The sequence below is a fragment of the Pogoniulus pusillus genome, chromosome 19, assembly GCF_015220805.1.
Source record: "Pogoniulus pusillus isolate bPogPus1 chromosome 19, bPogPus1.pri, whole genome shotgun sequence".
Classification (NCBI taxonomy): Eukaryota; Metazoa; Chordata; class Aves; order Piciformes; family Lybiidae; genus Pogoniulus; species Pogoniulus pusillus.
Window position 1 is genome coordinate 6,479,747 of NC_087282.1, and position 13,386 is coordinate 6,493,132.

At 60.2% G+C, this 13,386-nt stretch overlaps 1 protein-coding gene across 3 annotated transcripts; it reads right to left on the reverse strand.

Moving 5' to 3' along the window:
* Positions 1 to 1,376: 1,376 nt before the first annotated feature.
* On the reverse strand, positions 1,377 to 12,593 carry LOC135183842 (glycine receptor subunit alpha-4-like). 3 transcript variants are annotated; one of them, XM_064159078.1, is made up of 10 exons: positions 12,476 to 12,593; positions 9,742 to 9,875; positions 9,346 to 9,413; positions 8,390 to 8,613; positions 8,175 to 8,257; positions 7,890 to 8,030; positions 7,590 to 7,804; positions 7,138 to 7,287; positions 6,254 to 6,349; positions 1,377 to 3,690 (listed from the first exon to the last, which is right to left on the reverse strand). In XM_064159078.1, exons 1-10 carry the CDS (start codon positions 12,553 to 12,555, stop codon positions 3,403 to 3,405), a joined length of 1,479 nt encoding a protein of 492 aa, XP_064015148.1. In that variant the 5' UTR covers positions 12,556 to 12,593; the 3' UTR covers positions 1,377 to 3,402. The 3 variants fall into 3 exon arrangements, with proteins under 3 accessions (XP_064015148.1, XP_064015149.1, XP_064015150.1); XM_064159079.1 differs by lacking the exon at positions 12,476 to 12,593 and adding an exon at positions 11,759 to 11,776; XM_064159080.1 differs by lacking the exon at positions 6,254 to 6,349.
* Between the last annotated feature and the right edge of the window lie 793 nt (positions 12,594 to 13,386).

Below are 13,386 nucleotides of genomic sequence, written 5' to 3' on the forward strand. Positions count from 1 at the left end.
ATGGCTCTTGGTCCCGTGCCCACAGCTGCTTCCCATGGTGGCTGAGATACATCCTCCAGTGCACAGCCTCGGGCAGAAAATGGAAAGCTGACTGTCTGAAGGCTTTGCTGGGGGATGAAGCCACCTTGGCTGGCCCCTGGTCACACTGTGACCTGCAGGAGAGCATGGGGATCAGCAGCCTGGGTGCTGCTACTGTCCCTCGGATGTGGGGCACTTGCTGGAGCTGTGTGATGGAGGGCACTGACAGCCCTGCAGCTGCATGGGTGTCCCAGCAGCTCTCAGTCCAAACTGAGCTGCTAGGAGGACCAGGGATAGGGGCTGAGTGCTGTTCTGCCTCTAAAACTACTTCCAGAGACACCCAAACTACAAGTGTCTGTGGTGCCATGTGGCAGTGTCCCCAGCAGCAAGGCTTTTTCTCCTTCTGTGACCAGCACATGGGACCTGGGAGCTTTAGCTGAGGAGGATGTGTTGCATTTGTACCAGTTTCATTTTTTTCTGGGAGCTGCCAGTTCCCACTGCCAAGTGAATTAGAGCTGACTGCAGCATTTATCTCTCAGCAAGTGCCAGGTGCCCAGACGTCACAAGGGAGAGAAAGGAGAGCAAGGAGTGAAAGTGAAGAAACCAGCACATCACCCTGGTGTGAAACAGCTCCTGGCTGTCCCCTGGGCTGTGCCCTCTCTCAGCCTGGGGAGGGGACAGGAGTAAGACCTCAGGCAGTTTGGTTTGTCCTATCTGAAGAACAACTCCAGCACCAAACTGTCATGGGTGTACCTCACTTTCTCTCCTCCCTACTGTAGAAAACCCTGCTGGGGCTGGGTGGGTGATGGAGCTGCGAGGTACCAACAGAGCCAGTCTGTGAAACTTGGCCAGGAGGACAGAAGGAGATTGATGTTGGCTTGGGTGCTTGGCCTTCAGCTGCAGGCTCTGCCTGCCTCTGTGCCAGCTGGGGACAAAAGTGCCGGCCCTGGATGGCACCACAGGGCTGGCGTAAGTCCCCTTGGGACAGCTGACAGCTCTCTGAGGCTGGCACCCATCCAGCAACTGGCACGAAGGGGCTGTGCAGGGAGGCTCACCCATCAGAGTGCTCACCCGTGTTTGGATGGCTGAGCTCCACCACAGAGCTGGAGCCCCTCCAGCCCCACATCCGTCCTACCTTGGGTCCTGTCCCCTGGCCAAGCCTGGATGTGGAGGAAAGGAGCTGGGGTGACCTCAGGGAGCACCCCCACAAAGCTGGGAGAGAGAGAAGAGTTTGGGGCTGGGAGCTCAGGGAGGTGGGGGGTTCCTACTTAACCCTGCTGGCATCTGCTGCGAGGGAGGTAAGACCTGACAGTCACCACCACAGGATCCCTGGCAGAAAGAAATCCTCAGCACACCACTGAAAACCCAAGAAAAGCTTTATTTGTGTAGGAAGATTGATGCTGTTTAAAAACCCATCGCTGTTGGAGGGTGGCTTGGCCACTCAGCACCTACCAATGATGCCCAGGTGCTGGCACCTCCCTGTTCGGTGCCACCTGGGGGACACAGATGCCAGGCAAGCCATGGAGAAGAGGTGCACCCCTTCCTTTGCCTCCAAATGGGGGCTCTCAAGCTGAAGTCTCAGAAGCCAGGCCTGGATGAATGGTGGAGCCCCGTGGGGACCCTCTGCAGTGGGGAAGGCATGCATGGCAGTGGGATGGAGCTGGCTCAGCCTGTCCTGGTGGGTCCTGGGCATGACATGAGGCTGGATCTCCCCCTGCCCCGTTTGTGAAGTGGTGCATGCAGCTGAGCGTTCTGCAGGGTTTGTGGTGTTGGGCAGGGGGGTGCAGGGCTTTGCTTCTGCTGAGTCTTGTGAGGGAGTGGGTGATGCCAGCCTGAGGAGCACGGCCAAGGGCTATGGTGTGAGTTTCTGCCTGGATATGTCTTCAGCAGGCAGTGCCAGCCTCCCACCCATGTGCCCCTGTCCTGCAGGGTTCCCTTTTACAATGCCAAGTGGGTCACTCGGGCTCTCACCATGCCATAGTGACACCGCAGCCTCCAAGGAAAGGGGTAGATCCCATTTCCTTCCTGCCCTGCCTGGAAGACCCTGGGCCCCCTTCTGCACCCAGAGTCACGAGGACACAGACCCCACTGGCCTGGGAACCCTTTGGGCTGGCTGTGAGCAGAGAGAAAAGAGAGCATTAACACATTTCTCTCTGTAGGACCTACATAAGCATCTCCTACAGCTTTTATTTCCTGCTAAGCACAGAGCATATCCAGGTCTGGAGAGCTGGAAGCCTTGCTGAGCTTGTCCTGTTGAGATTTTGGATGCTCTTTTGCCTGGTGGAGGAGCAGTGAGGGGCACCATGCCTGGGGCTGGGGTGGAGAAAAAGCTACAGAATGGAGCTTTGCTGGTACTGTGCTGGTACAATGTCTCTTTGCTGGTACTGTGGTAATGCAGCATCTGGGGATGCCATCACTCCTCCAAAACGATTGGCCAAGCTGCCCTCACTACTTCCATCCCAAAAAATCTCCCTTTGAAGATGAGCTGTGGGCCCTAGCCTACAGGTAGTGCCAGTGCCAGTCCCCAGTGCCAAGCAGCTCCCATCTGCAGCTGCAATGGCCATCTGCACCCCTTGACCATCAGTGGATTTGGGCTCACCTGCTGCCTGCCTCAGGGCTGGTGTTTCCCCAGAGGAGATGGAGCCTCCTGCTCAGTGTCCTTGCCACAGTACTGGAGACAGCACGAGCAGGTCTGGTCTGTGCAGGGAGGGAAGCTTCCCTGACCTGCTGCGTTGCTGTGCATTGGAGCTGGCTGGGGGCTGAAGAGGCCCTGTCTGTTCCCAGGCTGGGGGCTATGGGGTCACAGCCAGCACTCCCCACTGCCTGGGTGCAGGCAAGGGTGCTACCTGCTGCTCTTTGCAACTGAGCTCTAGGCCAGGGAAGGAGAGAGGATTGCAGCCTCCTGCCTAGCTGCTTGTGGTCTACACCTCAGTGATGCAGCCATCCTGGGGAAGCAGTAGCCTGAGGTGGAAGATGCAGAGGGGTGAAGAGGGTTTGGCTGGAAGGTGGTGCTCCCTGGCCACCACCTTTGCAGCACCCCGAAGTACTGGGGGCTCCCTTGTGCCACGGTAGTGCAGCATCCCTGCGTACTTGGGGCTTCCCTGGCAGCACAGCATCCCTGGGTAATTGGGGGTGACACCATGCAGGAGGAAGGAAGGGTCTCTCCAGCTGACCATGGGAACTTAGGGTTGCTAATCCCCCACCTCCCTTGGTGCTCCAGCATCCAAAGGGATGTGGGGGGCTGCCACATGCCCAGGCTCCAAAGCCCTCTCCCCCAGCTGTGCCACTGCACCAGGCCAGAGGACAACGTGGTTCTGGCTGAGCTGTGGTGCCAGGGTGCACTTGGAGGGGTCAGACTGGGAGGCAGTCATACTTTTCCAGTCCTCAGGGCATTGAGTGGATGTCCTCTGAGCGCAGCACTTTGTAGACGACCCAGTAGAAGATGTTGAAGACCAGGAAGGTGAAGGGGAAGATGGCTCTGGAGATGGTGTCGATGCGCTTGGCCCGGTTGATGTAGCGCCTGTGGAGGCTCTCTCCCTCCCGCAGCAGCGTGCTGGCTGGCATGGGGCTGGTGATGCCAGGGCCTTCTCCAGCCCCATCCTTTGGCTGCAGGCAGTGGCCCAGACTGTAGCCTCGCAAGTAGAAGCGACTCTCTCGGGCAAGCTCTTCCTCCTGGAGAAAGGAAAGGCTGTCAGCCAGGGCAGCTGGTGGGCACCTGTCAGCAGGGCGAGCAGGTGTCTGTGGCTGCACAACCCCTCCTGCTGGGCAGCGTGACCAAGTGAGTGCCCACTGCAAGGCTGGCTGCTTTTCCACAGAGCCCAAAGCATGCAGGCAAAAGCACAGGGCCAGAGGGCTGCAGGCAGAGGCAGGCAGCAGTGTGCTTGGTGTCGAGGGGAGAGCCCTGACCGACTGCCCTGCCTGTGTTTTAAGGGTGCATCCAGGGGCAACCCCAATCTTTGCAGCCTGACATGGATCCACCTCTGGCCTCCTCCCAGCCCCAGCTCCAGGGCTCAGGAAACCCAGCTCTCCAGCAGCTGGGGGGACAGGGCTGAGCTGGAGTGGGGAGAAGTGGACATACGGGGGTTGCATAGGGATGTGGGGTGCACTCGAGTGCAGAGCACTTAAGGGTGCAGGTTGCATTGGGGTGCAGGCAGTTTAAGGGTGCAGGCACAGGTGTGGCAGCCATTTTTGCTGCAGGGTGGAAATGTGGCAGTGAACAGCAGGGGCAGACAACTTGCTGGGGCAGACTGGGCAGGGATGCAGGAGCCTGGTTATCACCAGGACTTGCAGGACCAGGGCCTTCCAGTCCCTCCCAGGACCCAGACCTCCATTTCTCCCTATGGCTTCTTGGCAAGGTCTGTCCAGTGCAGCCGAGAAGGGAATCTGAGAGAGCTGGACTCCTTGCTTGTCTCTCTGCCCTTGCTTATCCCATCTCCCTCCATGCTGGTGGGGGCTGCAGGGAGGGCAGCGTGCCCATGAGGCCGCAAGCCCATGACCAAGCCTGCAAAAGTGCCATGAGAGCCAGGTGTCTGACCTCAGCCCCAGGTAGCAGCCAGCTGCCACTGTTCATGGCACAGCCCTCACTGCCTTGCAGCCCATTGGGTGCCAGCTCTGGTGCCCATGCTCCTCCCCACCAGCACACCACTGCGGCCTGCCTCATCCTGTTCTTTTATCCTTGTGGAGGGCTGTGTGTGGAAAGGACCAGCATGTGCAAGCCCAGACCACCCGTCTGGCTTCTCTCTGAGCCCTCCTGCCACTTGGTCCCTGTGGCTCATTCCGCCTTTGTCCTGCCAGTGCCACATCCGTCTGCTGCGGGTCTCTTTGCTGCAGGCTCGCCCTAGCCCACACGAAGCCTGGATACCAGATCCCAAATGCCATCTCTGACCAGCACTGCCCTGCAGCCTGCGGAGGGCAGCCTGCCCGCTGAGGTCAGCGCTGAGCGGGCAGGGATGGGCTCTCATGCGGAGAGCCTCTGTCCTGGCGCCTTGATTTAACTCGGCAATCCGCCGGCTAAGCAGGATCCCGCAGCGGGAGCAGCAGCCGCGGCTCAGACTGCTGAGCTCTCCTTTGCAGCAGCTTTATTACCCTGCCCCAGGCTCAGCGCTTGCGGCTGCCCCGGGAGATGCGGTGGAAGAAGGCTGGAGTGCCCTGGGGGTCAGCAGCCTTTCTCCATCCATCTCCAGCAGGCCCAGCCAGTGTGTCTGGGGGACTGCGGGTGCTGGTCATCCCGGGTGGGTCCCTCTGGGCTGGGGCCAGGGAGCTCCCTAGGCCTGACTGTGCAGGGTCTGTGGGAGGGATTTACCTTTCGGCTGCAGCACCTGGGTGATGCTGTGTCAGGCACGGCTGCCACAGGAGGAGCTGTGGGCTCTGCAGGGTTCTGCTCCCTCTCTGACCCAGCAACAAGAAGGGGTGCTTCTGGCTGCAGCCAGTGCCTTGTCAGCCGCACCCCTGGGTGGCTCTGCAACCTCCAACTCTGTGCAGCTGGCCTTTTGTTTGTTATAAGCTGGTTCCCGGGTTCAGCAGAGTCTTGCCTTCTGTGCCCTGGCTGGGTGGATGTTCACCTCCAGGAGTTGGAGCTCAGGGGTTGTGAAAGGCAGGGAGCAAGAGAGCTTCTCTCAGCACCCAATGATTGATGATAGCACAGGGGAGGGTCCAGGCAGCCTAGCTGGGCTGGGAGGCAAGAATGCACCAGATCTCATCACCTCCGTGGAGCATCCAGCACAGACTGGGAGCCTGCCCAGCCTCCCAGTCTTCCCTACACCTCGAGCTGCAAAGTGCCCAAATACCCTGAGCAACTGCCCTGAAGACAGCCTCCAGCTCCTCAAAACCTGCTGGCACCAGGAAGGCTGGGCAGGCAGAGCCCTCACCCTGCCAGAGGTGTGAGCACAGCCTGGCGAGCTGGGCAGCTGCCCAGGAGCAGACACTGGTCTGCCCCCTCCTCGCTCACCCCTCTGCAAAGGGTCTGCACTGGTGTCCTGCTTTACAGAAAGGGAAACTGAGGCACGGAGCAGGGCTATCCCTCGGGAAAGCTGCTCCGTTCTCATCCCTTTCTCAAACCCCTTTTCGGCTGGGGAGCAGCAGCTACCGCAGCTCCATCCTTCCGAGCACATGCTCTGTGCCCTGGCTGGCCCCTGGGGCCGGCTCCGTGAGGGGCGTGCGGCCGGCTGGGGGTGCGCTGCGCTGCGCTGCGCTGCGCTGCGCTGGTGGGCGCGGGGCCGCCGGGGCCGTGCGTTACCCGGGAGCTGCAGAGCGTCGCGTAGGTGTGCTCGCCGCCGTGCCGGCCGCTCGCCTGCCGCAGGGACTCCAGGCTGGCCCTCCCGCTGCTCAGGCCCTTGGACAGCACGCACCAAACAGAAACAGGACAGCGGTGACCGATGGCTCTGCCCTGGCCCCGCGGACGGCGGCTCTGAGTGCCAGGATGGGGACCGGGGAGGGGCCGAGGCTCTGCACTAGGGGGAACCTTCCCCAGTAGCGCCCAGGTGCCAGGATCTGTCTTCAGCACATGCCGAAGGGAGTTGTCTGCACAGGTGCCAGTTGGCTGCGTGGTGTGTGCCTGTACTCGTGTTTTCCACGGAGCTCTGGTGCCCCGTGGTGTGCTTGTGGCACGACCAGGAGGGGGGCAGCCATGTGCCTTCCTTAAGCGTATCCCAGGCCTGGTGCTGGTGGGCTGACAGAGGGGAGAGCTGTCCCACCAGCAAGGGACTCAGCCTCTCCAGGCCCTGCTGAACTCCCATCTGCAGTCCAGACTTTGTCTATTGGTGCCACCAAGTCCCCTTGGTGCTTCACCACCCTGGTGCAGCAGTGGACCCCTGTCACCGCTGTGGCACAGTGAGGAGCCTGGGTTTGGGGCTGCAGGTAAGGGGAAAGGTCTGTTGTTGTTTATTTTTCTGCTCTAGGCTTGTTTGTGCTAGCAGGAACTGAGGCTCCCATAGGTGCTGTGCACTCTGCTGCTCAGGAAGGGTTAGGGCATCCCTGACCTGCTCATCCCTGGGGCCAGCTGCAAGCCCCAGGCCGTGGGACAAAACCCAGCTTTGAGAAACTGTCCCTGCAGCCCCAGAGTTTCTCCTCTGTGTCTGAGGATGGGCAGATGCTGTGGCAGCAGTGGCGGGAGGGACTCACCATCCTCTGCCGCCGCTGGCGCCGGCGCAGGCGCATGAACTCCTTGTGCTGGCGGGAGACAAAGTTAACAGCTGCGTACTCCAGCAAGGCGGCGAAGACGAAGAGCAGGCACACAGCCATCCAGATGTCGATGGCCTTCACGTAGGAGACCTGCAGGGACCAGAGGGAGCTCAGGGATCGGCTGTCCCCTGCCTCGCTCATTGCTTCCACTGCCAACTTTGCCCTGCAGCCAAGGAGCCCTCTGGGCTGGGACACATGGGCCAGAGCTTGCCCAGCCGAGCAGTGCCATGTTCCTCCTCGGCACACGTGGCGCTCTGGAGAGCAAGACTATGGACCAAATGGATTGCAAGAGAAGGCTGCTCCTGCCCCTGGGGCACTGAGGGCAGCAGTGGGCGTCCTAGGTGCCCCAGGTAGGGTGCAGTGTGGAAGCCTGAGATGGATCTGGCACTGACCTTGGGCAGGGAGGCACGGGAGCCAGCACTCTGTGTCGTCATGGTGAGCACAGTGGTGATGCCCAAGCCCACTCGGGCTGGTGCTGCATCCATGTTGATCCAGAAGGAGACCCAGGAGAGGATGACAATCAGCAGGCTGGGTATGTACATCTGAATCAGGTAATAACCCATCTGCCTCTCCAGATGGAACTTCACTTCGATGCAGGTGAACTTGCCTATGGGGAAAAACAGGCCCAGTGGGAAAGAGAGACCCCTGAGCCATAGCAGGAAGGGTTGGAAGCACATCCCTGGGTTGCTCACCTGTATTGTAGTACTTGGTGCAATAGCCCAGGTCCTTCTCATCTCTGAGGATGAACTGTGGGAGTGTCAAGCCCTCTGCCACCTGTACAGCCTCTTGCTCCTCTAGCCACTCAAAGATGAGGTCATTCATGGTGTAGCCAACTGGAAAGGACAGAGGAAGTCATGGGAGTGGGGGACATGCAGCTCATTCATCCCCACTGAATGACTGATCCTTCCTCTTCACCTCTCTCAGAAGCAAGGAGAGCCTTTGGGTTAGGACAGCTTGAACCCTCCCTAGGTACTCACAGCTCTCCAGCTGCATGGTGCATGTCTGGATGTCCATGGGGAAGTTCTTGAGGTCCATAGGGCAGGACAGGATCAATGTCAGCCTAAAGGAGGCAGTGGAAATGTTGGAGTTGCTGAGGACTAGGGTAGTCAGTGGGAGAATGCTGCCTCATGTGAGGCAAGGGTAAATCTGTGCCTCCTCACTGGGGCACTGCACCAGAGGAGAAGGGTTGTACCTAATGCTGTAGAGCACATTGCCGTTCTTGAAGATGCGCAGCAGCTTGTTGTCAGTGGTGACCTCGTGGAAATTGGCCCCTTTCTCATTGGCAAAGAACAAGTCTGGCTTCCAGATGGAGTCAAGCATGGAGGGATCAAGGTCAAGGGAGTCATCAGGGTACTCATGGTAAGCCAGACGGGGGTCATTCCACTGCTGCCGTAGGAAGACGTTCACCCGGTAGTCCTGGGGCAGAGAGCACCATGGCAGCTGGGAGCAGCCCACGGTGCTCAAGGAAGAGCAAGAGATGGAGGAGGAAGTGGAAGGGGCTCTCTTGTTCGAGGCTCAGCCCTGTAGGTGCTGCCTGCCACTAACCTCACATAAGGCAGGGGCAGCTCAGGAGCCTCCCCATGCTTTCAGCAGCCAGGGGAAATTAAAAAGCCAAAGCGACAGCAGCTGAGAGGAAGAGGAGGACCAGTAACTGCTGCCTGTAGTGTTCCTTGCAGGGCTGTGTGGCCCTGTAGGGAGCTGATGTGATGGTTGATGGTATTAATGCTTTGGAGCAACACAAATTGGGTGCTTTTGTCTCTGGGGTTTCCTCACGCATGCAAGGAGGCTGGGGTTGGCAGAACACAGAGCTGGCTTGCATGGTAAGGCACCTGCTGAGCCTGCAAACAGCAGAGAGTTACTGCCAGGTGCCTTGCTCCAACCCTTCAAGGGGTTTCTCCCAGCTCAGGTACAGAGAACATGGCACACACAGCCAAGGTCTCTTTAATGGACCCCAGAAAAGCCACAGCCATTTGCTATGACTTAACATGTCCCCAGCATGGTGCTAGCACCAGATCTGGAAAAAGGGCCACAGGACTGCTGCAAACATGACCATGGGTTCAGGCAATGGGACCTGCATGCTCCCTGGCAGAGGAACTGCCAGCCCTGAAGCAGGGGGAGAGGAGTCCATCTTGCTGGCAAAACCCTCACCATGGTGGTCTCGGTGACGGAGCCAAAGCTGTTGATGAAGATGTTGCACGTCACGTTGACAGGAGGACCTGGAAAACAGCATGGAGTTTCCCCTCACTGCTGGCTGGGGAGACACATGCACTGCACAGCCACCCCCTGCTCACTGAGGTCACCCCCACTGTGCATCAGGGTGAGCCCCAGCACACCCTGCAAGCACTGCAGCTGCCCACACTGCCAGATAAAGCAGGCACAGGCAGGGCAGCTGGGACTGCAGGAGCAGTTGGAGCTCTGGAGAGCGTGTTGGGAAGGACTTGGGTCAGGGTCCTGCCCTCAAACCCATACCCTTCGTTCCCTGGGTCTGAGAAGCCACAAGCATGGGTCACAGTCAGGTTTGGGAGCCTCACATCCTCCCCTTACCTTTAAAGTTGGGTCGAATCCGGGCGTCATAGCCTGATGTCCGTCCCATAAGCTTATCCAGGAAATCAGAGGGGGACATGGGCTGGGGCAAGCTCCTTGAAGCAGCTTTAATCTCTTCCCGCCCTGAGACCAGCCTGTGGGGCAGAGAGGCAAGTTAACTGTCTGCTGGCACCAGGGTCTGCAGCACATTTTGGCATCTCACAGGGATTGCCAGCTGCCAGGGGAAGGGGCTGTATCCACCTTGCATTGACTCCAGGTTAATGCACTGACCCCAGGACATCCTCCTCCTGAGCATCCCAGCACTTTGCCTCCTTGCCTGCCTCAGCATGTATGCTGTGTGCCTGTGTTCTGCACATCACCTGCCAGCAAAGCCCCTGCCCGCCATGTCCCCTGCCATGGCATTCAGGGCCACATGCCTCCTGCTCCAGGGCTGTAGTGGGCATGGGGCACAGCAGATGACTGCCCGATGCACAGCAGCTAGGCTCTGTGCCAGTGCTGGAGGGGAAGAGTGAGGAGGGTCCCTCCCAGTCCAATTGCCAGCCCCGGCTTGAGTTGCTCAGCAGTTGTCCACCTGGCACAGACTCCTGGCTTGGGGGACTTGGGAGACACAATGCCCCATCCTGAGCCATGAGCTGGCCTGCTGAGAGTGAGGAGGTGCTGAGCAGCACAGCTGGGGTTGTGACACCTTGCCAGAGGCCACGACCACATGGCAGGAGAGAGCCACCTCTGTACTGGCTGTGGTGTGGAGATGACAAGAGCTCTCCCACGCAGTGCTCCCAACCATGATGGAGACTTATTTAAACTGACCTTAGGGGGGTATTTTGGTGAATACATCCTAGCTCACGAGTTTATCTCCTTCTGTCAGTCTATAATGATCACTTCAAAGAACAATGTGAGACGTTTGCTCACCACACTACCAGGCATGTGGCTGTGATGGAGAGGAATTAGCTAGAGACCTCTGGACACAAAGGGAGCTTTGAGCACACTGCTGGTGCTGCTGCATGCTGCCTCATAACTCTGCAAGAGCCATGCCCAGGTAGATCCTTGCCTGAAGCTACAGCCCTATTATCACAGAGGATGATGGTGGGAGCTCGGACCTCCTGTGATCCTTGTTCCTACCTCATTTCAGAGGAGTAAAATCCATCCTGGAGGAGCTTATTGTGCATCCCTGCCAGCTAGAAATGGCCACTACAAGCCACCCCAAAGTGATCCAGCCGGGCAGATTTTCCCTTAATTGGAGGAGAGCAGCAGAGTACTCAGTACCCTGGTCAAGAGCAAAAGGCTCCCTCCAGGAGCTGCATTAGAAAGGTGTGTCTTTGAGAGGAGGGCTGTGAAAAGCCAGGGTAACAAAGAGTTAAATCAGGCCTCTTCCTGCCACATAGGTGTTAGCCATGTTCTCCTCCTTTGGAGAGGAGGATGAGAGTTTTCTCCCCTGGAGCTCGTGGGAGGAAGGCTCCCTTGGTGCTCAGCAGCTGGCTCCTTGAAGAGGCTCAGCTAACTGGATGAACAGCAGTAGATCTGCAGCCTCAGAGATGCTTGGACCTTGGGGACTGCAGGAGGTGTGGAAATGCCCCAGGTGCAGTCACCTCCAGCAGCATCACTGACAGGGCTGTGCTGGCACACAGCCCCTGGGCACAGCCCCTGGGACCTGGCTCTTCTCAAGGTTTGGCTGCAGCTCCCCAGTCCAGGCGCTGCCTGCCTCAGGGGAATCTTCCACTAACCTGGCCCAGGCACTGCGAGGCCCTGGAGCTCACCACCTCCATGGAGCAATGGGGTGGTGGGGCTGAGAAATAGTCATGCCCGTCTGAAAACGCCACCCCGAGACAAGCAGTTTTGGCATGGAAAGCGATGACATTCTGATACAATTTCCCCTCTCCCCGTCACAAATGCTGCGGTTCCCACCCGTGCTGCTCCAGCCCTGCTGGTCGAGTGGTGGGAGGGGGAGGGGGGAGAGGGAGCAAGCCCATTCCCGGAGCACTACAGCCGCCCAGCCGATCCCTGCCTGGTCCACTCTCACCTGCATCCCATTTTGTCCCGATTGCACCCAAAGTGGCCAGAGGCAAAGGGGGACCTGGAGGTTTTAAATTTTCTACCCAGGTGGGTCAAGAATTGTACCTGCACCGACGGGACCCGAGGTTGACGTCTGTCCTGAGCCCCTCCACCCCCCCCACCCCAAACACTCTAAGCCAGGAGTGGCTCTGGACGTAAAAGGCTTTGCAGCCCTGGAGAAGGAGCTGCCTGGGCCATCACCTGTCTCAGCTCACCCTCATTCCAACCGAGGCAGGGATCCCCAGCGGGCAGCCGCAGGCTGTATGTGGCTGGGAATGGAGGGGAAGATCTGATGGGTCCCCGGGGTGCTCGGTCGGGGTCCTGGAGTAAGAAGGGTGAGGCCAGGCTTGGAGGAGCTCCGGCAACCTGCAGAGAGGTCCGGATCGGGGATGGCAGGGTTCTGGCTGGGGAAAGCAACCCCTGGAGAGGTCCGGATAGGGGCTGAGGGTGCTGGCCCCGCCGGGTCTGGAAGGGGATGCCTTGGTCTAGCAGGAGAGATCTGTCTCTGAAAGAGGGTGATGCCAGGATGCCAGGGGTCCAGGAGAGATGTGGCTCCCGGAGGACGGGGGGCCGGGTACCGGAGGAAGGGGGGTCCAGGTACAGGAGGAAGGGGGTGCCGGGGGAACGGTGCGTAGAGTGGTCCCCCAGCTCCCGTCCCGCGAGTGGACCCACACCGTGCGCTCACCTGAGCGGGCCGCGTCGGGGCAGGAGGCAGCCGAGGAGGAGGAGGAGGAAGGCGAGGGCGCCGGCCCGGAGCGCGCCCATTCCGCCGCAGCCCGCAGCCCCGCCGCCCCGGGCGCACGGGCATGACCCGGCCGGCGGCGGCGGCGCCCCCGCTCCCACTCCCGCCTCACCGGGGCCGCTGCCGCCGCCCCCCGCCCGGTCCTGCTCCTCATAGTCCGGGCGAGCGGGAGCCCGCCGCGGGGTGGGCGCCGGCCGGCTGCGGGCCCCGGGAGCCGGGCGGAGCCTCGCCTGTCGCGGTGGGGAGGAGGCGGGCACGGCAGCGGGGAGCTCCCCGCCTCCTCCCCGCCGTCTCGGAGACCTCTGCCACCCCGTCGGGGCTGTCCCGGAGCCCACGTCCTCCGCGGGGGCTTCTCGGCGAGGGGCGACAGGACCCTGCCCCGATGCTGGGGGTGGAGGCTGCTCCCCGCGGGGTGTGCGAGGGGTCGGGAGGCGCTGGGGGAAGAGATGGAGCACTGGGACCGAGAGATGCGTGGGGGCTTGGGGTGTGCGAGTCTGATGGCTGTGCTGAGATTAGAGGATGAGCAGAGCTGAGCGGTGCTCCGGGGACGAGGGACGTGCTGGGATGGAGTGCTGTAGCTGTACAGGGGCTGGGGGATGCCCTGGTGATAGTGCCCGTCTGAGTGGGAGGGGGCGGCTGGGCACAGCCGCCCTCTTCCTGGCCCGGCGGTGCCTGCCTCTGGGCCGCAGCTCAGGGCCAGCCCGCAGACAAAGAGGGTCCCACATGCAGGTGGGGTCTGCCCTGCTGCTGGGAGCCCTGTGCTCGTCCTTGCCAGAGACTCAGCGGAAGGGTGGGAGATCTTGTCCCTCGGCACCAGGATGGACAGGTATGGCTGAGCTGTGTGGGGAGCTGCG